At 43.5% G+C, this 24,125-nt stretch overlaps 2 protein-coding genes across 20 annotated transcripts; both read right to left on the bottom strand.

Moving 5' to 3' along the window:
• On the bottom strand, positions 1-8,556 carry LOC117585192 (zinc finger protein 800). 2 transcript variants are annotated; one of them, XM_034274540.1, is made up of 6 exons: positions 8,231-8,556; positions 7,955-8,101; positions 7,418-7,874; positions 7,192-7,339; positions 5,561-7,069; positions 1-1,068 (listed from the first exon to the last, which is right to left on the bottom strand). In XM_034274540.1, the coding sequence occupies exons 1-6, from the start codon at positions 8,378-8,380 to the stop codon at positions 831-833; spliced, it is 2,649 nt and encodes an 882-aa protein (XP_034130431.1). In that variant the 5' UTR covers positions 8,381-8,556; the 3' UTR covers positions 1-830. The 2 variants fall into 2 exon arrangements, with proteins under 2 accessions (XP_034130431.1, XP_034130430.1); XM_034274539.1 differs by lacking the exon at positions 1-1,068 and having other exon boundaries at positions 4,865-7,069; positions 8,231-8,554.
• Positions 8,557-9,050: 494 nt separating this feature from the next.
• On the bottom strand, positions 9,051-23,978 carry LOC117585195 (fasciclin-1). Of its 18 annotated transcripts, XM_034274565.1 has the most exons (19): positions 23,871-23,978; positions 22,606-22,917; positions 20,079-20,117; positions 17,695-17,824; positions 17,461-17,630; positions 17,161-17,391; positions 16,928-17,096; positions 16,694-16,854; positions 15,972-15,989; positions 15,048-15,056; positions 14,275-14,283; positions 13,617-13,771; positions 13,461-13,551; positions 13,175-13,395; positions 12,946-13,108; positions 12,736-12,883; positions 12,500-12,535; positions 12,203-12,328; positions 9,293-10,452 (listed from the first exon to the last, which is right to left on the bottom strand). In XM_034274565.1, exons 2-19 carry the CDS (start codon positions 22,717-22,719, stop codon positions 10,448-10,450), a joined length of 1,995 nt encoding a protein of 664 aa, XP_034130456.1. In that variant the 5' UTR covers positions 22,720-22,917; positions 23,871-23,978; the 3' UTR covers positions 9,293-10,447. The 18 variants fall into 18 exon arrangements, with proteins under 18 accessions (XP_034130441.1, XP_034130443.1, XP_034130456.1 ...); XM_034274550.1 differs by having other exon boundaries at positions 9,051-12,328; XM_034274552.1 differs by lacking the exon at positions 23,871-23,978 and adding an exon at positions 23,834-23,850 and having other exon boundaries at positions 9,051-12,328.
• Positions 23,979-24,125: the final 147 nt, after the last annotated feature.

Below are 24,125 nucleotides of genomic sequence, written 5' to 3'. Positions count from 1 at the left end.
TCTGTTTCGTTTCTCTTTCGTTTCCGTTTCCCCGTTCCGTATAATTGGCTCTTGGCAGCTTTGTTGTAGTTTAATTGATTTTGTGGTCTTTCGATTGGCAGCTTCTCGGGTCGGGGTATGATAATGGGGATGATGGGGTCGGATATTGGTTCAATGGAATCGTAGTAGCGAAAGTGATGTCAGCACCAGGCGCGCGTTATCAGAATTCACTAGCACACAGGCACGGGCACACAGGCACTCACAGAGTCACAGGCACATATACAGATAAAAAGCCACCGACAGTCACGGGCATACAGAAACAAAAGTGTTTGCTGCTTTCGCTTTCCTTTTGGTCGCAATTTTTTTTTGGGTTCGCTCTCCAATTTTTGCCGTTTTTTTCGTTTTTGTTGCTGTTGTTGGTTGGATTTTGTAGTGGATCGAAGATACGAGGAGAAACGCCTTTTTTCTATATATAACCTGACAATGCCTCCGGTTGATCGTTCGAAATTAATGAATTAGCACAGATCTGACATTAACATTGCTAATTAGATTTCCAATTTGTGTGCTTTTTTGGCAACTCGGTTGTTGCCTGCTTTCGTGCTGTTTTGGCTGCTTTGGCTGCTTTGGCTGCTTTGACTGCTGATGATGATGGTAATGGGCCTCCACATCCGTGTCCGGCGAACTGACAGCAAACACGGAGTGCAACCGACACTGGATGGGCATGTAATGGATACGGATGGTCTCCTGTCACTCAGCGAGTCTATCAGTTGAATTGTTGGTCAGTGCCAGGCCCAGTCACAGTCACCAGCAGTTGCACATTGCGATGCGATGCGATTCGATGCGTTGTGATGCTATGCGATGCAGGTGCAGTTGCAGACACAGATACTGATACGGATACAGATTCGCTTGAAGTAGAAGTTATGGTGACAGAGGCGGCAGAGGCAGGGTGGCGTGTGTGTGTTTGTGTCTGGTATCTGTATGCGTTTCAGTGTGAATTTAATTATTTTTTGTTGTATGATTCGTCTGAACTCTCCTGTCAGCTCTGTCTGCTGCCGCTGCTGCTGCTGCTGCTGCTGCTGCTGCTGCTGGATGTGCTGCTACTGCTCTCACTGCCTGCTGTGTGGATGGGTGGATTGTCCGCTGCACACCTATGCTGAGTAAGACGGCCGAAACTCGACTGATGACGGCTAGCGAGAGCCGTCGAGCATCGAGCCCCCGATGCTCGGGGACCCACTACGAACCACAGCCGAAAGCTTTCGGCCAGGACTAGGACAACACCAGCAGATGGAGGCGGTCGGGTCGGTTCGGGCCGGTCGCGTCGTGTCGTGTCGTTCCGTTTCGGCTCACGCTCCTGCACCTCTCCTGCTGCCGCTGATACTGATTCTGCTGCTTCTGGTGTCCTTCAACGTCCTACGGCAACAACACGTCGCGTTCAGTTTCCAATGGCGGCAAACGAACCCGCCAACGCCAGCGCCAACGTCGACGCCAGCGCCAACAGATGACAGGCAGAGACGCTGCTTTCACTCATCTTCCATGCTTTCTCTCCAGCTCTTTTTTGTGGCCCTCTCTCTCTCTCTCTCTCTCTCTCGCTCTTTCTGACACGTTTTCCCCATCTCCCTCTATGTGTCAGTAGGTTAGGGCCAGGCTCGCACTCCAAAACACATCCCAAAAGTTGTCGTCGACCCAGAGTAGAAGCACTTTCTGGCTGTATTTCATTTTTGCTCGCGTCACTCCTCTAAATGTTTGTGGCAGGGGTGCCACTGGCAGCATCTGCTCCACTCCCTGATAATCGGTAATAATGCGCTGAGCCACTATTCAAATGGGCGGCAAGTAAATAAACAGTACTTAGTACTGTTGGAGCACTTTCTGGGGCACTGGGTGCCGTGCCCCTAGGAGCCTCCCCGATTCGGTGGAAGGCACTTGACGCAGCTGCTGGATACAGCTGGAACCCCGACAGCCCCTCTCGGTCCCTTGGGCTGCTTCGGATAGATAGTGGTGGGCCACGAGGGGGGAGCTTTCCCATGGCAGTGTATGGGTGACCCAAATTGAAAGATATCCCCACTGCACGAAAGCGATTTAATTATCCTAATTTGATTTTAAGTGACTCTCACAGGGCCACATGGCGTATGTGGAATGGGCTCTAGTGATGCTCTAGTTAGAGAAATTTAAGTGGAAGTTATCTTATTGATTTGCGAATAAGCTTCTATAGTTTTCCCTTTTTTCTATGCAGAATGGATAATTATAAAATACTTTTGCGAGTATTGGCAAAAATCACCACATCAATGTGAAACGTAATATACCGATCGATTCTTTTCTGCAGAACTATACATTGTAGCTTTTAATAAATTTTTAATTCAATTGTGAAGAGCACTTCGAGTATGTCTCTTGTGTTAACTGGTCATCAGAATCGACTTCCAAGTCAACAGAAATCAAGTCAACTCCTCTGGCGCAGTAAGCTGCAACTGTGCTGCTTGCTGTCCACTGTTATGTATGTTGCAATGTTCCTTTATTGACCGTGAGGCACAGTCATAAGTTCTTAAGAACCTTTTAAGCCTTGGCAGCCAGTATTTTCTCAGTTGACATACTTTTTGTTGCTGTTGCAATTGCCATTTCTTTAACTCTGTGTGGGAATGGAGAAACATTTTCGCATTTGTGACACAGCATGGCCATAACCAGAGGGACATTCTTTTCCATCACTTTTGTCGCTCAATCACATCCTCGACAAAGTCATTGTCGTCTTTCAATGTCAGCTGGCAGTTTGGAGCTCGCAGTTCCCAGTGGCGCATTGTGGCTGCTGTTTGTTTGATGTTTATGCCCCTCTACATGTAAAATCTGAACGTGAACCTGAACCTGAAATCACTTAATCAGTTTATGCAGCACAAATTTGTGATGGCGATGTGGGTTTTGGTTTCCTCTCAACAAAGGGACCCCCACAACCAACAGCACGGGCACGGGCACGGGCACCAGCATCAGCCCAACACCAACACCCAGCCCGGTGCTTGGGGCTTCTAGCTCTATTCGAACGTAATGCTTTTGTAAGTGGCATTAATTTGATGCTGGGAACGATGCTTGCTGCCCTGGCCTGGCATGCCTTGCTCTGCTCTGCTCTGCTGCAATAATAAATCAATTTTAAGTTCATTTTTCTTTCTAAGAATGTGTCGCAGCCACAGCGCTTGTAGCGCCAGGAGCGTCTTTCAAGGCCTGGGCGTTTTCACTTTCGGTCTCCAATTACACACAGTTGCGTTTTCCGTTCGCCAGCTCTCAGGATATACATCTTCCCTTCAAGCTGAAGCTGAAGCTCTATCAGAGGCACACATACTCGTACATAGTGCGACTGGGAACGCACTCGCTTAGCTCTAAAGTGTGGCCTGGTTACGGTTTTGCTCTGGTTGCCACCCAGCCATTCCCATGCTGAAGTGCCACACGTCCACGCCCATACTCCTGGCCGTGACACAATTTCCATTGTTGAGCAGCATCCACCGCAGTAACAGCAACAGCAGCAGCAGAATCTCGCTACTGTCATGTTCGCTGTACTGCCCTGGATTTTCTCCTGGTACACAACTGCGACCTGCTCTATTTTTCCCAATACATGTGGCTTAGTCCCGGGGCAAGTAACTAGGACCTGGAAATTGGACACCTGTTGACCGCCCCCTTTGCTTATTTACAAGTACATATTTCTAGTTTGGTGATTATCATAGAATTTATTATCATTTGGTGATTTGATTTAAGGCTCTACCTAGTACGATATTCGTACCATGATACATAAATACATAGAACTACTAGTACACATATATTTCATTGTACGTAGATCAGGGATTCGGTTGCTTGAATTTGTGTGTTTTTGTGTTCTTAAGTAGAAAGAATAATGGCCAAATTAAAATTAGACTCACGGTCGGATCTTGCAGCTTCGCGTAGCTGGGGTTAGCGCGCTTTCAGCTTGACTTGAAATTGACTTAATGGCACCAAAGTCGTCTCTCTGTGGGTTTAGTCAAAGGCGAGTGCACAATATTGTTACTATTTGTCCTAAAAAATGCCTACAAATGTAAAATTGTATTTGACTGGTAAAAACTGCAAATGAAAATTTAAACTGGGACTTTAAAATGAAGACAACAATGTGTCATAGAATGTTTAAAATTTATCATATAACCGATTTATACAGTATAATTAATGGATTTGTTTGAGCTTGTCGCTTCGAAAATGACATGCATGTTTGGGGCGTGACAGATGGGTTCGTCTCAAAGAAGTTCGACTGTATTTAAAAGAGTTTTATATGTAGATGAACAACAGATTGCCTCAAACAACGTTTTCTTTAACTTTCGCTTAGTTTGTAATTAACAATTTGAGTAACAAATTTATGCAGCATCAAAATGAAGAGACGTCATGCCGGCACCTCCGACTCAGGGTGATGTTCTTGGATATACATATTAATGCTAATTTGGTTACGAGGCGAGATGGATTTGTATGTTAGATGGCAAGATGTTGCTCCTACCCATCCTCCTCGAGTATCCTCATAGGATGTATACACAGTGAATTTTGGTTTTAGCATACGGTAGATATCGTACAATTAATGTTGCAGGCGGACAGGCAGCCTGTTGTACATACAAAACAAACACACATACATATGTACAGTACACACTCATTATATATAAAATTGTGGTCCCTTACTTTAAGGGGTCTAGCAGTTTTCTATAAAATTAGGTACATACATATAAGGTTATAACTATAACATTTTACAAATTCTGTACTCTTGCCATACAGACAAACAACAAACATTCTCTAATATCTGCAAAATTATACTATAATTTTCCATATGTTTTGGTTGTTCCATAGCATAATACTCTAAGCGATCTACCATCTAGGGATACTTTTTTGTTTTGTTTCTTACTTCCTTACTTTCTTACATGCTTACTTGCTTCTATATAATAAGGACACCAGTGGATTACATGTATGTATTTAAACGTTAAATGAGACTTGGGACATTGGGAAAAATGGAAAGTTGAAAAAATCGTACAGAATGAGGGAAGGGAAATTCAGTGGAACAGTGGAGCAGTGGAAAACAGCGAGAGCGGTTTTCATTTCCGGTTGTTCTTCCATTTCTGATTTAGTTTAGTTCTGCAGGGCAGCGCGAAGGAGACTATCCAATGTGAGCTGGATGGTGCCATTGGCAGCTGCCTGTAGAACGGATGGCGGCTTGGGTAATGCCGGAAATTTGGACGCTTGACTGCCGTTGCTGCTCAGGCACTCCATTCCAGCGGATGACTGAAATGGCGGTGGCCGGGGCATTGATGTCGGTGTAGGCTGTGTGGGTGTCTCAACTGAGTCAACGGTTTCCTGGCTCTTGCGAGGTGGCGACGGTGGTGACACCAACGCACTCAATTTGCTATTGGGCGGCGTCATCTCCAGTGGACTCTCTTCAGATTCCTCTTTCTTGGGCAAGGACAACCCTTGCTGCTGGGCCATCGCTGTGTTGACCTTGTTCCACAGGTTACTTATGACGGCGGTATCCTTGCCAGCGGCTGCCGTTCGCTTTGCAATCTTCTCGATAAAACTCTCGGGCTCCACCACATGCTGCTGCTGCTGACTTTCGCTGCGTGTGTGAGAAATAAGACGCGGTCGTATCTGCGGCCGCTCGGATGGCAGCTCTGGGAGCGTGGCAGACACGGCGCGTCCTTGGCTGACAAGCTCCAGCATTATGCGACGTGTGATACCTTGAACCAGTGGCTTCTTGGCCTCTGTTATGTAGGCCTCCCATTGCTTGGGTTTGTTCTCGTCGTTGCCCACATGGCGACGCAGCTTGGCGCGCATGGACTCGATGGCCAAGGGTGCTGGTGCTGTGTATGTGGCGGAGCCTTCTTGCTTCGAACGTACCATATCGTACACAAAGTCTTTGTTGACCGCCTTGACACGTTTGCGTGTGGGACGCTTCTCCGTATTCTGCTCGCCAGACTCTGGCGATAACTGAATGCGCGATTTGCGGTGCTTCTTGCTTGTCACGGGCTCGGCCACTTCCAGGTCGGGTTCCTTTTTTATCGCAGTCGAAGGTAATATGACATTTGCCTCCGCCACTGGCTCCGTCGTCTTAGCACGCTTCATGCGTTTCTCGTATGTCTTGATCGGTGGCTTGATCTCCAATTCCTTTATTGGCTGGCTTTGTCTCGCTTCCTCCACCTCATCCACCAAAATTATGTCTGCATCCACATCTTCGCGCGAGTACTCACAGGCTTGAGTCGACACGTACTGCTCGGTTAGCTGATCGCGATCGCCTTCAATCTTGTGCACGAAACCCAGATGGTTGACAATGTCGTAGCGACGAAAGGCGCGATAGTTGCACACATTGCAGCCGAAGCGTGACTTCCGGTAATGGAACATTGAAATATGTCGACGCAGGTTGCCCAGGGCATTAAACTCCTTGTTGCACAGCTTGCAGCGGCAACGCAGTTGCTTCTCAATAGGCACACTGCGCTTCTTCTTCACCTTGGTTTTGCTCTCATCGGGATTGGACTCTTGGGCGAGCGACTCCTCACTGTTGTTGGTACTGCTAGAAGCGACGCTGGCCGAGTCAGTTTCGTGCCGCAGCTGGAGCTTGTCCAGTGAGACTGTGTGCAGCCCAGTTACGAAAGATTCATTCTTTTCCGCCAGGTCGGCGAACATTTCGTTCAGAGCAGTCGAGTCGGCGTCAGGTTCCTGCTTAATGGTGCGGCCGAGGCTCGACAGATCTACATCGCCAGCCGGTGGATCCTCTGCATCAGCTCCATCAAAACTGGAGGCATTGCTCACACTTTCATTTGTTTTCAGCTTCTTGGCTCCAGGAGCCGGCTTCGCCAGCGCCTCCTGCTTGGCCCGACAGTTGAGCAGGTGAGTGGACAAGGCGGCGCGTCGCTCGAATGACTTCTCGCAGTAATAGCACAGTGACATTATTTTACGCTGCTCACCATTCGCATCTACTGGCTCTGAAGGATAGCCAACCACATCGTCGGACATCTGCAGGCGCTTCAACTCGCGTGAGGGCCCTTTGGGCTGAATATCTCCTTGTTTGATGCGACGCTTGAGGATGGTGCTACGCATCATTCGAATGCGTGGCCTTGGTTTCCTGCGAAGTAAATTTAAAAACCAAATTAAAATTGACTCTCTTACAGAATTTTAAATGGCACTCGTCTGCCATTGACTGACTTATTAGTTTATGTTTATCCCCTTTGACTACGCTGTACTTACTTGTGTTCTTTGGACAAATGCCGTATAACTGCTGCGGCCTGTAGAAAGGTTTCCGAGCAGGCTGGACACTGAAACACAAACGTCGACGACGAATGATTCTTTTGTATGTGCAGGTGCAGTGTTTTGTGAGTTTGAAATGTTAGGTTGCCTGCCAAAGAAAACATGTAAAACACAAGCCGAAAATTAGTTCCACAGCATACTCGGATCTATGGATGGATTGCCTCACATGTCTCGCAAAATATGTTCGCTTCCGTGTCATCGCTGATGGATTGCTCGGCCGTTTCGCCCGAGTCACTGCCGCCTCGGCGCTCGAATTTGATTTTAGTCATTGCCTTGCCATCTGGGCCAACAACGGTGTTTGCGGGATTCAGCATATGGTGTACTTCGTTTAATTCGGTTCGCATGCTGTCATCCTGGTCGATTTTAATAGTTTGATACACGGCCTGACTGGAGGTCGGCACCGACTCCAGCTTCAGCACCGTGGGAGTGTTTTGCATGGATGAGGGCGCCTTCTCCCGTCGCAGACGCTCGATAACGCCACTCAGGTCCCGTATACTGCCACGAATGGGACGAACCTCGCGGGGAACTGGCGAGCAGCCAGTGCTACGACTGCGCAACATATGCTCAATATCCTGAGGCGACGGCCCGTTGCCCGTTTGTATGATCATAGTGGAGTTCTGGTCCTGTAAGCGAATTCAATGTTGATTCAAACGATTGCACACAGAAATATGGTAATTCGATATTGTCTTTACTGCGCACTCACTGTGTATCCATTCTGCTGGGCTGTGCGGGCACTCACACAGCAGAAGACCCGCTTGTGGCTGATGAAATTCGCAAGACTTCGGAACATGTTTCGGCACACTTTGCACTCGTATATGAGACTGCACTCCAGGCTGAGCAGCTGGCGCACCTGCAGATATCCAATACCAATATCAGATACATAATATAAACACACGGAATTCGATACAAAGGAATGTTTGCGGCCATTGCTGCCCTAGGCTGAGTCACGTAGACAGCCTTATGCGTAAGCGATGCTTACCTCGTTGGTTCCATCCTCGTAGGCTCGACGCGCCTCCTCGAAGCCAGTGTGGGCCGTGCGCAATGGTCGCTGGAGCAGGCTGATGTCGTCACTGTCCATTTGCTGCTCCTTAAACGCCTCCGAATTGCAACGTGAACTCCGCTTCTTCATAGCGCTGTTAAGGTAAAAACCTTGTCAACACCCGGAATCAGCGAACAACCGACATCAACCGCAACGAATACCACGGCGTATATTCGTTTATCCACGTAATATGTCCTGTTTAGTGTTTAACTTGTATTTTAGGTGTTTTTTCCAATTAGATTGCCTGCATCTTGCATTTTTTGTTTCTATTAGGGATGTTAATATAAAAATATCGATATATATTATTTGTTGATATTATTTATGCAGGAGGCACAATTTTGTACTGAACATATACATATCATGAACGGAATATATTTTCTGAATTCTGAGCAAATCGACACTATTTTTATTTTTTTGTAAGCTATCGATACGCCAGTTGGTTAAATATGGGTATTTCTGTGCGATAAGTGGAACGAATATCGGGGCTAAAATAAATTTATTTTGCTAATAGCCACATATACAAGATTTGTAGTTCCGTTTTCGAATCTCAGCGTTTTAAAATAAATTTGGTACGGCTATATTAATTAATCCCATCTCACAATAGTTGTCATTTCCATTTCCAGAAGGTTCAGCTGCGAACTAGTTCCCAAGACTTCCACTTTATGCATTAAAAAACACCCCCATTGGCGCGAGTTAAACCATTTCAAACAGAAGTTTGAATTTTAAAATCAAATTATTTAAGTTAAACAAAATTCGTGGGTTTAGTCATATATGTATTTTTATAATTTTATTATTCGCTCAAGCATGCTGTAGAGGTTGACATTCTGTTTACTAATACATGTATTAATTAGTTTAACTAATGCTAGGTATAATCCTGTTCCTTTACGATTGGAATGGTTTTGGTTTATTTGTAAAAAGCGTTTGTCATAAAATAAAATGGAATAATATTCTTTTGCACTGCGGTTTTTCATAGTTTAGAAGCTTGGTTTTTATATACGTATCTATATATATATATATATATGTATGTATGTATATATATATAATCGTACTCTGATATATTCTCGTGGCTAACGCTTGATTCAAAACTCAATTACTAAATATACATTGATACACGGATTTAGGTTTCCTTGGAGATTTATCACCCAATCGTGATAAACTACATTTACGTTATAGTATTATTCTGACAAATATATGAAAAATACGATTTTACTTGATCTGTATTGTTTGTATTTGGTGTAAATAGCGTGTGGTGTGGCGTGGCTGAATATCATTTCTGTAGTATGTATGCATATGTTTTATGGTATACATACGTATACGTGTGTATGTCTGTATGTTGAAGCAGAACTTTAAAATAATCTCGTACACTTCCATGTGTTTCATATAATGCATTTGCCCCTACTTTTACAAGTGGCCCGTGGTTGTATTGTGTGTTGTATTTATTGTATTGTGTGTAGCTCGCAAATCAATGCAGCTTCGCTCTTGTTGTTCGCCATTTTGCACTCTTTGTTAGTTGTTAGAAGTAATAATTCATTTAATTTCATACATTTAATTCGAGTAAATTTGTATAAAGGTTAAGGTAATGCGTTTATCTTTAGTAAGGCACTAGTCACACGTTAGGGCGCTGGCCAACGTGTAACTACTGACTACGACACACTAATTGCAATTGCAATGCGTTTCCCTTCACAAATCCGTCCTTTGCTCCCATCTGCACCACTCTTTAAAGCTTTTCATTTAGCGTATTCATCATTTTCACTACATACATTTTCGGTTAGCTGCTACTGTCAGTGCAGTACTGGCCAAAACCAAACTAATATGCAATACAATACAATGCAGCGACGACCCCGCCGCCTACTAAAGATAAATATTTCTGGAACTGGGGTATCCGATCAGATCGGGAATTAGCAACTACTCAAAGCAACTGCGACAACTTAAGTTGAGAGTTTCGCTACAGTATCGATAATACATATGTTTGTGGGTGGTTTTGTGTGGTTTTTCTTGTTGATAGTAGGAGTGGAGTGTGTGTACTGCTAGGTAGGCTGATAGTTAATGCGTTTTTCTCTTGGGGGGTTTACATAGAAGGAGGAGTAGTACAGTTCAATTTTTAGCGCTCATTTTGTGTAGTTTGGTAGGTTAGGACACACACGCTAGTTACAATGTCTAACCTATAAATACATGGTATTATCGGGGAGAGACAGAGAGAAATAGAAAGAGAGTTTGTATAGTTAGCATCGGGTTGTTCTAAATCAGACTATAAACTAAGTTCTTGTGTTTCTTGTTTTTCTTTTTTAAATTTTACATGACAGCTACATACAAAGGTTAAAATGCAATTGCAGCTGCAGCAGGGAGGAGAAGAATTTAGTTTCTGTTTTATGTTCACATCATTGTCAAATATGTTTGTCACAAATACATAGTGTTTTTTGTATTCGTATTTATATTGTACATACAAAATGTATTTTGGTTAAAATTTATATAAAAATCCATTCAGTGAGTAGATGTCGTGTTCTGTTGCATTTTTATCGCAGAGGATACAGGATACTGTGTGTTGGAGTATGTATTGTAGTATTTCGTAGTTGACAGCAGTTTAGAAGCATGTTCGCATTCGATTACCCTAAATTGCAGTTGCTATCTTTGCTCCATGTCTGCATTCGGATGTCGGTGTCTGTCTGTGGGGTGTGGCGTGTGTTCTGTTGTGGGGTTTACATGCATAGCAGGACTAACAACTAAGTGCATGATGTCATTTCATTTAATTGAATTTGTTGTTCGTTCGGTTATAGTTTGTTTGAATGCCTCGCACATTTCAATTCGATTTAGAGACAAGGATATGCTGCTGGGCTTACAGCTTAAAATTTCATTTCGTACGAGTACCATCGAATGTTCAAATGAAGAAACTTTCAGTTTATTATAAAACATCTTTCACACTTGATCGAATTTTACAATGTTTTTGTATTAAGTGTATGTGTATGTGTATGTTTGTATGGATGTTTGTGTGTATGTTTACGAATATGAGAGTGTGTGATGTGCTTATTGCTTCTGCGTTAACATATTTACATATGTCTTGTACATAAATGGGATTCTCACATTCTACTTAGGATAACTCACTTTTTAAATCATAAATTAGACCATTAACTAAAACAAGCAATTCACAAAAAAATGTACACTTAAAATCATAAACACAATCAGATTCAATGATTCATATCAATACGTAGAGATATGCATACATACACAGACATATGTATGCATGTAGGTTAAATGTAAAACTTAGTGAGCTGATGAATGTAGAGCGATATGAACGTAAGCTATCAGTATATGTCGAACATAAAATTAAATGGGTTATATATTTCATATAATACATAAGGCCTTAGAAGGGGGATCCAGTTTAATGCTTAAAAGTAAAGGTTTCATCGTCTCTATTCGAGATCTTCAGCTTCATTCTCATGATATCATGATCATCTTCAGAGGAAAGCTGTCAAATTTAAATCTAGCAGGTAGTACTCTGCATGCGTGTGTGTCTGAGTTTTGTATATGGGGGCAATGAGGCATGATGGAAGGTTTGCGACGTTCCTTGTGACGCAAATAATACAGATACAATTTTGATTTGCTTGTTTCCAATTCGAGTAACTTATGGGTAGGCATGTATGTATGCAGTGCCTGGTTATACACATATCCATGTATATTTCATATTAATCTGATTTTAAATGTTGGTTTGAGTTTGATCGGTTGATGTTGGTAGACGACTGTGGTGGCTGTGGTGGTTGGTATGTGTTGCGGTTGCTGTTTAGTTCGCATTTGCTTTTGCTTTTGATTTGATTCGATTTTTACACATTGAATGGGTTTAGTTCAAGATCTTTGCTACTGTTATCATTATGAGGTTGGCCAAAAGGATGCAAATGCTTGATTCTGTCAGATAGCTACCTCCGCTCACAACCACGTCTTTCTCCTCCAGAAGCGGATAGTCAATGACATGGATGATTCCATTGGTGCACTCCACATCGGGCCGATAGACATTGATCTTCTTGTAGTTCCAGATTATCACATAGCCTGCAAAATAAACATATATCGCACTTAGAATTATTTCTCTTTCACACTCGAATGCATTTTGTATGTTGCTATGTAGTTTTCGATGGGTTTCTAATGTGGGCATGTACATGGTTCTGGCCAGGACAGATTTGTGGGCTGTGCGATGTGGGTTTGACAAACTGCAGCACTCACCAGTCCATTCGTGACTAGCATTCTCATCATGTAGGTCTTTTGTTTGGACAACGGTTAGATTTTGTTAAGTACAAGCAAGAAATTTTGGGTCGAGAGTTATAGAAAAACAGGTTCAGTTAGTAATGCAGCATGAGAGGAGGACCAATAGAATAAATCAAGTATTGATTGAAATGAATCGAAACAGAAGCATTCAGAGCGTTTTGCCCAGGCTACCATTGGTTTGGCAAATAACTTACGTCCAGCTTCCTCCTCAACTCTGATTTGGAGCGAGTCGCGGAATGTGGGCAGAACAACGTTGCCGGCCTGCTGCGAGTACTGAACGAGATCCTTCATGGTGAAAACATGATCCGCAATGGCCAGATGGCGTTCCAAAATAGACTTTGACTGTAAATGAAAAATGTATGCAGGTTCAGACTTTTTCCTTGCCAGATTTATGAACAGCGTACGTGGTAGGAAAAGTCGGGCATGAAGAGCTTCTTGTGGGCCGATGGGTAATCCAACTCGGTCTTCTGCCAGCCCTTGTCCCTGGGCACAAAGTAGGTGAAGCGGCGCTGAGTGTTGTTTAGCTGATCGTTGAAGTGCGAGAACTGGCCCATCTTGTAGGTGTCACTGTGAGTGGGTAGACAATACTCTGTCACGAACATTTTTCAGATGTGAAAATCAAGACTGACATACCTCATCATGGGATCGGTTTCCAGCTTGCCCAGAACTGTGGTGTGTGGAACACCCAGAACACGATCGATAATGTGCACATAGCCATTGGTCTGAGCAACGTCAGCCTGTACAATAGTGGCATTGACACCACCGCCCTCGACGGTGATCACGGCATCGGCACCCTCGCCCTTTACGTTGAAATACAGGAACGTGTTGTTGTTGACGGTGGGCACTTGGGCAATCTGTCGGTGGATACGATGATCTAAGTTAAAACTGTCCTTGATTCTTAGCCACTGCGCCCACTTACCATGTTGGCATTCTTCTGCCTGATCTTATCCACATTTAGGCGATCCCTAATGATGTGCATGTTCAGGATTTCCCTCATCTTCTTGCGGTTCCTGAGAGTCAAAACCAAATTCACTCCCTTTGAGCCGGGTTCCGCGTTTCAGTTTAAATTGCTTACCTTAGAAGATTTTCAATTAAGGATGCATTCCACGCATCGTTGCTGGGTGCCAAAATTGTGACCTCAGAAAGATTGGTGATATCGTCCAGAACTTCGCCGCCATTGTCCATAATAACCTCGTAGAATTTCCTCAGAGCTCCGTTCTCGCCATTCTCCTTCAAAAGATAAAACGATATTATTCAGTTTGTTTCAAATTATGAACAAAACAATGTTCACGAAACATCGAATTAAACATAAAAACAAAATTAACTGCTGAATAGATGGTTGGGTTGGAATATGCTCAGGCTAATTTGGGTACTTTTTTGGGGGTATACATGAACATACATTTAAACATCAATTTGTAGCAATTTGTAAATGTAGACAACAATCAGGGAATTATTCAGGTGAAATGGTCTTACAATGAGGTTAATGCCAAATGATTACAAATATATCGAGATAGAGAGTAAATCGGATTATATTTTTAACTGATTTTATATTTTGTAAATTGTTTAGTGGGACTGTGGACTTGATTGTGCGGTGATTGAGTTGGATTTGGATGGCAATTTGATAGCAATGTACAGATACTGCACTGACGACTGTTGTCGCTGTTGTTGGTGTGTGTGTGTGTGTGCTATAGCGCGGGGTGTGAAATGTGTGTGTGTGTTACACAGTTACTTACGTTCAAGAACTAAATCGGTTTACAGAACGGAGTTGTGGTAGAAAAGATATTTGGATTTGATTGATTGATTTAAGATTCGAATAAAATTTGAAATATTGTGTTCCACGCAGAGTGCCAGAGTTGTTCCGCCACGGGAGAACGTTTGAAAGGAAGCACAATGGAAATACATAGATTTTATTCTCTTGTTGCTACATCATATTGCAGTTTGCAAGCATTAGCATGATCCATTATTTACATACATTTCTAACGATTTCGATTTAACGATTTCTGGTGTGCACTTTTCAACACTTACAACGAATATAACACTTAAATGTAAATGAGGAAGGCACTTAAGTTCATACAAAGCTTTACAATAAAATACATTTCAATACACCTCAAAGGCCCACATTCCATGTCCATCCGTCTATACTGTAGGTGTGCCCCTCAAGTCAAACGAACAACTTCTGGATTCGAATATTTAAGGAGCTCTCTCATTTTTGTATAGCCACTCTAAGTGCGAACTTAATTCCTTTCAATTGTGTACAGTGCGGTGTGGAAAACAACTGGTAAAGGCCAAATTGCATATACATTGTAGGTATAAAGCTTTCCTTTTTTTTAAAGAGCCCAACACAAGTGGGGGACTTTATTTATTCACATGACATTCAAATAACATTCTGGGATGAAAGTCATGCAATGGAATATTCGTTTAGCAGGGCAACAACTAAAATTGCAAATCAAAGCAAAGCAATACTCGCAAACTCAATATTAAAACGGAATTTGGTTATAATTTTTACCTTGAACGACTGAATTCGTTATCGGATAGGTGTTTGGTTAAATATTCGGAGTATCAGTTCGATATTTGAGCGATATGTGGTTGAAATGTGATGTGTGTATTTTTATATATAGTGTGTCGAGTCGGCATGTTGCAAGAAACAAAAGATAGATTCGTCAGATAGATTTGGGATCAGTAAATAGATTTGGGAAAAGAGAAACATTACGAGTAATTGCAACAGAACCAAGAAAAGGAAATTTAGGAAACGATAACGAGATGATGCCTACGCTAATTTATCCATTCAAGTGGCACAAAAATGTACAGTCCGTTTCAAAACTATAGGCCAGGCAGTGCCGAAACATTCGCTCCGTAACTATCTTCACAGCATCGAAAACACTGACTTTGATTTACATCCTGGCCATACCAAGAGTACCAAAAGCCATTTAAGAATAACAGTTTTAAAACGAACTGCATATTTATTTGTAATGTGGATGTCTATGATGGCTCTTCCATACGTCGGATGTGGAGCAAGATTATGCATATAAGAAACAATTACGAGTACAGCTAAAGCATGCCGGCTGAGCGAGCGATCGGTCGTCGGTGATCAGTGATCTTATGGACGGCGACTGAAAGCGAGGGGAGCACGAGTACACGATATGTATGACCAATATATGAATCGATACATTCCATATAAATGGAATGAAGTTTTTGCGATTCCAGTCAGACTAAGCAAGGCGCAATGATTTGTAAATACATTTCCGTGTTAGCCAATTTAAAAGGTAAACAATTTTGTGTCCAATTCGGACGCCTTGCCTGGCGTCTGCCTTATGAGACTGAAGGAAAAGGAATTCTGATATGAATATTTGATATCAGTGAGAAGTTCACGTGAAAAACATTGAGTTAAGGTCTAATTATTTTTTTGTTTTTCGATTTTGGCAATACTTACATTACACCCAAAATTGTTTTAAAATAAAATTTATATTTTAAAAAATTATTTTAAAATAAAATTTTGCTTTTGATTTTACATGGAACCGAACTGAATAATAACATTTTTGAGCAAAACTCTTTTCGGAGCGGATCATCGATCAACGATCATATGCCGAAATTCAGTTCTAGGTAAAATCAGACTTTGGGTTTTTTGTTTTTGTCTTTTTGTTAGCTAATTGTTTTGCTATAGGGAACTAGGGCTCTGTATCGACTATTCTATTCTCTGTATGTGTGTCAGGATTTCGGGTGCAGTTCGATTTTGGTTTGACTTTGCATTCAGCAGAGCGCTGTGGAAATGTTGGCCCCTGGAAATACTTCCATTGACGAATGCCTTGACAGCAGCCACTCGGCGAAGTGCAAAGTAAAATGGATTACTTAGTAGATATGTAGTGGTGTATGTGTGTATGTGTGTGTGTGTGTGTGTGTGTGTGTGTATGTGTGGGTATGTTTAGGTATTAAGCAATGGCTGGGGCGCAGGTGGCGAGCAACTTAATTGGTATCTTCTTTGCCGCCCCCAGCGTGCCGAGCCAATCAAAATGCCAAGCCTTATCACAAGCCGCAGGCACTATCAGTGAAGATATCGGTATATGTGTTTGTTCTGTATCTTAGTATCTGTGTATCTTTGTGTTGGCAGTGTTTGTCTAGAGTTTTGAGTTGTGTGTGTGTGTGCTTTTGTGCTACCTTTAGGAAATCGGTGACGGTCGTGTCGATGATCATCAGCGGACGGTGGATCAAATGGACGACTCCGTTTTGCACTGGAATGTTGGCCTTGACAATTTCGGCCAAAACCACGCCCTCATGATGCTTGGCGTCTCCAACAATGGTGTTGGACTTTACGTACACTGCAATAGGAAGAATATGGAAATGAATTAGCGGTAGATCAATAGCTGTTTTCGTTTTGGGTGGTGCTCTCACTCTTTCCATCCTTTTGCTTGAAGAAGCTGACGGTAACCTTGAGCAGATCCTCGAATGCAGCTGATGTCTTGGGATCATCGTGCTGCGAGGCGGCAGTGAAAATGACAGTGTTAGGTATCACATGGCCATCAATGACCTTGGCATCCACTAGGCCACTCCGTGCCGAGAGCTGCAATTAGAAAAATTGCATTTAAATTGTATGCAAATTTCAATTAGCCGAAGGCGGACGTCACCTTGAAGCTCTCGTCGATTGGAATGAGGAAGGTGTGAGCTCCAGGCGACTGGTAGACGGACTCCTTCTTCGCTAACGTCACTTGGGAGCGATAGGTGCGCAAGTGGAAGTCGTTCAGGTCGAGCTGTTCGGCCATCTGCAGGAATTGCATCGCGTCCGGATTGTTGATGTTGTCCTGAGCATTCTTCTGGACGGAGAGTGGCTGCAGCACCTCATCAATGATGTGCATGACCTGCAAGCAAAAGTAAGTGATAGAATTCAGTGCTGATCGCTGATATAAAGGGGGGTCCAGTCCACTGACCTGTCGCTTGCCCTCTCGATTGGTCATCTCCACGCTCAGCGAGGGAATGATCCGTGCATTGTTCACGTAGATGTCACCATTGCGATTCTTTGTGATATACAGCGGCGGATTGCCATCCATGTCGGATGACACAGATTTTGGCAGTTGCTCTTTGCTGAATGCCGACGTAGCTGCAATAATGGGATGTACCCAATGAACTCACATTCGCATTATTTATGATTTATCCACACTTACAGATATGATAGAGCACGTGGATGTTCCCTTTGTAGCGCTGGAAGGCTTCATTGGTGGGCACAAAGATGGTGCAGCTGCGCAGCGTTAGCGTTGCATTGGCAATGGGATTCTGCTCCACTTGGCTGTAGAACTGCAAAGAGAAGGGAAATTGGAGAGCGATTCGTTACACTTTCTCTCTCTAGTATGGATGACGGATGGTATTACGAGTATATCGAACAAAATGTGGCAGGAGGTGGTTGCTGGGTGGGGAGTTGGTGTTGGTGTGGGTGTGGGTTGGTAGATGGGAGGGTGGATTGTTGGGTGGTGGTTGGTTGGTTGGTTGGTTGGGAGGCAAAACTTTTGGCAAAACGAGACTCAATGCTAGGCAATTTCTATGGCAACGTCAAACAAACTAATAAAAAGAAAAAGAAACATTATGCATGGCCAAGTTGTGCAGACGCAAAAAGGTTTATTGAACCAATTACGTAAGCAGCAGAATGGCCACCAGGATAGCTGTATGCCAAGGGGTTGCTCTATATCTGTACTACACCCCAATCGGCTGCCGGTTCATTCAATAAGTGGATTGTGTGTCATATTATTAAGAGAGTCGCTATCTATCAGGAGCGGGAAATGAAAATGCATTTTCCAGCTACCCCAAATACCAGCCACTGACCCTAGACTAAACCAGGCCCACGCCCAGGCCCAGTCTGGCCACCTGCCCCGGCCTGGCAACAGGGGCAGCGTCATCGACTTGGGCAGCGGCAACAACATGCAACCGCACACTTTGCGGCTTCCCAGATAGCACCAGAACACCAGCACCACCACCACCACCTCCCGCCACGCCCCGCTGCACATTCTCAGCCAGTTGTATGGTACCAAGTAAATTCATATTGCTCCATTAGTGTGTATCTGTGTGTTTGTTGTGTGTTGACTGTTTGACCGTGTGGGTGCGTGTCCTGTCGAGGACAGCACCTTTTTTAAAATCGCTCGCTTGGTCGTGTGAATTTCGTGTTTGTGAGTCCAGGTCCTGACTCTGGTCCTATGCACAGCATGAGTCATGGCAATTTGCCTTTAAGAGTCCGTTCCCGATTCTGTCCCTTTTACGTTTTCTGTTTTCTCTGTGCCCTTTCCCTTTCCGTCGCTGTTCCTATACCCCGATGCACATATGTATAGATGTACATATCTATGGTATGGTATCGACAGAACACACGCACATACAATATATTCGTACCATAATCGTATGTATATATGTATGTATGTATTTTTATTTTAGGTAATTCGATACCAGACCCTCACTCAGTTGTCGCCAGTTCACGTTAGAGCGGGCCGTTGTCCTGTTCCAGGACGGTCATTCGAGTCGCTGCTAGCTTTGTTCCTGCAAGAAGGTTCCGGCCAGGTCTCTATTTCGCTTTCAAAATGTTTTCGCTTATCTAAACGAGAGAGAGTGCTCTGCTGAATGAGTGCAATAAGGGTATTAGGGATTGGCTGTCGCATATGTCAATGCTCAAATGGGACCCTACCTACTGAGAGAGATATATATCATGGAGAGAAATTATAAAAGTGATATTGTTTACTCAACACTATCAACAGAAGATGAAGAGACTTTTCCTCTGGGCGGACAGATCATATCAGGCAGCTATTTCTCCATCTGTCAGCATCCATCTGACATCATCACATCTCACTTGCCGAAAGCGAGCCACCCCCAGGGGATCATGGAAGCATTTGTCAATTAGATGCAATTACATTCATAAATTTTCCTTTTCGAATGTTTTGCATTTGATGAAGGGAAAATTAATGTGGATGAGTTTCCGGCCCTTTTGGCACACCATCGCGATAAGGTTACGGTCCGCCGGTCTGTCGAGCCAGATGGCAGACGCCGATATCTCTGGGGACTATTTTCGTAAGCCCGAAATTTGCTTCAATTGTTAGAGTATTATCCTGTCAGCGATAAGCGCCCCTCTAATCTGTGAGGACATCTCATTTACTATGCAAACACAAGCAAAAGAAAAACTTGTTTCCTAACCGCTCCAAAAGATGCGAAGGGGTGATTTGGAAATCGCATTTTTATTTCCACGAGTGCCAATGACCCCCGGAGTGCACAGACAGAGACGCACCCCCAATCTCTCTGAGAGTCAAGGGCATGAGTCACAGCACGAGACAGAGACATGGCCAGACGGCGGGGCAAATAAAGTAGCCAATGTGGCCAATGGCCCACTCTCACTCCCCTCCTGCTATAAAAGGGGAGTACTACCCCCTGCCTGATTATTTATTAACAAAATTTAAAACATGTGAATGTTGAAAATGATGTTTCCTTTTGTTACAAAGTAAAAGTTTTGTTTTGTGAGTTGTTTTGTTTCATTTTAAAGTTTTTTTTTTGTTTTTTTTTTTTGGTAATTGCAGCTTACCCTAACTGGCATAAGACGCCTGAAGGATTTGGCAGTGCTCTGAAAAAGAGAGAAAGAAAGAAAGAGAGAGAGAGAGAGAACCGCTGACAGTTCAAACTTGTTTGTTTTCTTTCACTTTTAGCCAAAATATTACTAATTGTTTCCTAATCCAAAAAAACAACTACAACTACAACTGTGGAGCGTGTGTAGTGTATGGTGTAGTGGGGGCGTGGCACTTGAGGAAATTCAACTTTAATCATCTAATGGAGCTATACAATTTAATGAGCAGCAGAGAGAAATGGAGAGAGAGAGAGGCAGAGCTTTAGGTTTTTCGAAAAGGGACAGAAATCCGAGAAGATATAGGGGAGGAGTGGGAGTGCATGTGGTATAAATAATTTTAATTGGTACAAATTATAAATGCATATGTCTGCTTTTGTTTGGTTAAGTTTTTGGAATAATTGCAGCAGCACAAAAGCAAAAGCGAAAGCAGCCTCAACCCCCGAGCCAAGGCACATTTCTCTTTTAATTGGTATCGTTGTGGGAGGGTGGAGGCATCACTCCGAGGCCGTTTACGGATCACTCAAATGAACCAGTCTCTACGAATCGAGCATGTGTTTTTCTCTACTTTGGATCCATTAAGGTCAGCCACGGCTCTCATTCATCGCCTTAGATGTAATGGAGGCATATCGCATATCGTATATCGTATGTTGGCCCGCAAGTGGCGGCCCCACGCGCGCCTTTGAATCTTAAATTAAATTTAATTGAATTCCCGATGCTGCATTCCCGCCTCTGCCTAGACAGGGTTCAGCCGGCAGTCTGCAGTTGTCAACCCAGTCGGCCTCCCCCACTCGCCCATTCTCGTGTCCAATGCAATTCCAGTTGCAGCGCATCAGTCAAAGGTTAAAAATTATTATTAATAAAACGAAGACGATGATGATGAGGATGATGATAATAATGATGACGTTGATGATGAAAACAGAAACAAACGCACGACAGGAAGTGTGGGGTCAATGCGGTCACCCCGCCCGCACATAGTCGCCAGCGGGGAATCTTCAGAAGCATGTAAATTAATTTCATTGGAAATGTAACTTGAATTTTCAGGGACCAGTCGACTGGTTTAAGCTTCGGACTGAGTAAATTATTGGGGATTTCCATGTGGATCCCGATGGCCATCCGCCAATTCCTGTGATCTACCAAGCAAAACCAACTAAACTAACAAAACCATAGGCAGCAAAAAACAATACTAACCCACATATGTACATATATACATACATATGTATGTAAATACATGCAATGTACATACATACATATAATTATCTAAGCCATCAGCTAGTTAGGCTAAGCCATGTAATGAGAATTTCTAGCATAATGAGCAAACCATGGGTACGCTCTGTTTCGCCTATGGCTTCTGGAATCGAGTAACTGCTGAATGGAGAGGGCTCAAGACGTATCCGTACTTCCCAGACATCTAGGTACAACAACACTTACAATGCCTGTCTGTCCCTCTCTTTCCGTCACACGCTTTCTTTTCAGTTGAAAGATGGTTTTCCTGTAGAGAAGCAAGTATATTCGGCCATTAAATGCTTAGCAGAGTAGAACGGCTCTTTCAAGGGCAATATGTTGTCGAATGAATTTCCAGCCACAGATCTTGTCCATTGGGAAGATTACAGGTGCTCGCCCCTGCTGACCAGGATCCACACTCCACTCCATCGCCACTGTTGAATCCCGCATTTTATTTTTGTTGGCTTCTGAATTTTTTGTTATTTGCCCATGCATCAGTGTGTGTGTTGGCGTGTGAAGGTGTAAAAAGACAAACTAAATATAAAACTGTTCTGCTCAGTCGACGTCAACGGTTGGCATTTGTGTGCTGGTCGGTCTGACTCGGTTGGTTTTACATTCATTTATGTAGTTTTCCTCGTTTACATAATAGAAAGCTACGCCATGCATATAAAATATGTACCAATGATGTGCGCCATGTACAAATGGTGCTGTGGCTGAGGATGGATTTTGGACTCCTACTAGACTCTCCGCCAGAAGTTTTTTTTGCTACGAGCATCGATTTTCCACAGCAGCAGGAAGCCCAACAAAAATACAAGTGAAAATGGAAAAGGTCAAGGACGAGATTAGGAATGCTGGGGCTGCTGCTGCTGCTTCTACCTGTGCAGGCGGCTGTAGTGCAGTCTCCCTCTTGCGCAGGCTCTTTTTCATATTGCGACCTGCTTGCCCGCTCTCTGGCTCTCTCTCTCTCTCCTTCTCACTCCTTCTCTCGCTCGGTGGCTGTCAAGGTTTTTCCGTTCAAGGGCAGCGGCTGAGCATAGATTGCCGAAAAGTGCCAGCTCTTGTGTGCCCAAGAACTAGTAACGTAACCATGAGTAACACAACGGACTGCTGTTCTGGAGGACGGTGATGATGAATGGGGGACAGTGGAACCAACCTGCTACTCACCTACAAGTTTTTCGAAAAGCATGTACTATTTATGTACATACAAACATATGTATGTAAGTATTAATGTACTGTATGAAGACTGTTCTTCTCGACTCCGACTCACCTGAGAAAGCTCCGAATCATCGCGCAATTTGTCCGACAGGTCGGCGATAGCTGCAGACGTGGCGCAGAGCAGCAGCAGAGCCGCTGTTAGTCCACGGCAACCAGACGACGTCATGTTTAAGCAATACAAAATAACGCGCGGGGGGATGACGGCGCACTTGTTCTCTCACTTCTCACTTGGCTCTGCTCTGCTGCAGCGACGAAGGCAGCAGCAAAAACAACGACAACGAAAACGAGGGTTGTGGCAGTATATGTTAATGTTAATGTATTAGTCCGTTGGCGTATCTATGTGCGGCTGTTCTACGATTAAGATCTGCAATTTAAACACAAACACACAGGAACACACATAAATTAAGCAAGCTCAGCAACAAAAAAGCTACCCGCCCGCCCCATGTCCCTACACCCACAAGTCCCATCCTCTACCGATCCAATGCCGTAGAGAGAGTGCCAAAAATGTTTATCCACAACGATTTTGATCATCAAAAGCGCAGTAACCGACACTGTAGTAATTATATCGTACGGAAGGAAGGGTATACAAACATTAACAGCAAATAAAAGCAGCAGCAGCGCAAAAGAAGGAAAAGAAAACGAACAAGAAAAAACAGCGAACCTGCAGCGCTGCTTCCTGTACTTCCCCTTCCCAACACTCTTTGCTATGAAGGTTGTTCTTTCTGTTTGCCACAATAATACCGTTATGTCACATAGTATAGTAACCAGTGTATACGGACCACCCACACCCACAGATCGAAGAATCAGAAAACTATAGCAGAAGCCAAGCTGCGCTTATTGAGTATTATTTGTTCTCCATTCGCTGTGCTCAATTATTATGTACATTCCGATTCAACTGACTCATATGCATATTATATACACATGTATGAGGCTGCCGCATCACTTTTTCCGAGCGTTTGGCACGTTTATATATTTTCTATCTAATATTCATTGAAAGGTTCTTGGAAAGTCACACCAATCTTTAAGAGTATTAACGACCGAGACCGCGAACGCGCTACTGAAGACGCAGCAGCAACAATATTATGCAACGAGACCACGGAAAGAGTTCACTGGATCAAAAAAGAGCAACGCGGTGGGGAAATCAATAAATAAAAGTGGAGTTTGCTCACACCTTTTACAATGTTTTGAGAACAGTGGGGAAAGTCGAGGGGTACAATCCTACATGCACAGAGCACCTAGCAGAGCCGCCTTCTTCTGCGTTCAGTTATTATGTTTTTTACAATTAGTTATTTTGTTAGACGACGCGCGCAGTTTTACCAGTTTCGATCAAAATTCGACCTAGTCGTTGTTTCCATTCCGCGGTCGACGTCCGTTTAGCTTAAAGAATTTTTTGTTTAAAACTTGTTTTTTGAATCTCGGGGCAGTCTGACCGCGGAAAAATGGATGAAATACACCATTAGACCCTCAAAAATATACCAAAATATCCTTCAAATTTAAAAAATAAACCGAAAAATACCGTAGTCTTAAAGAATTTTTTCTTAATCCTCTTTTGTGTCTTAACGGTCAGGAAAA

This window comes from Drosophila guanche, unplaced genomic scaffold (genome assembly GCF_900245975.1).
Source record: "Drosophila guanche unplaced genomic scaffold, DGUA_6, whole genome shotgun sequence".
Classification (NCBI taxonomy): domain Eukaryota; kingdom Metazoa; phylum Arthropoda; class Insecta; order Diptera; family Drosophilidae; genus Drosophila; species Drosophila guanche.
This window is presented reverse-complemented; position numbering and strand designations above follow the sequence as displayed.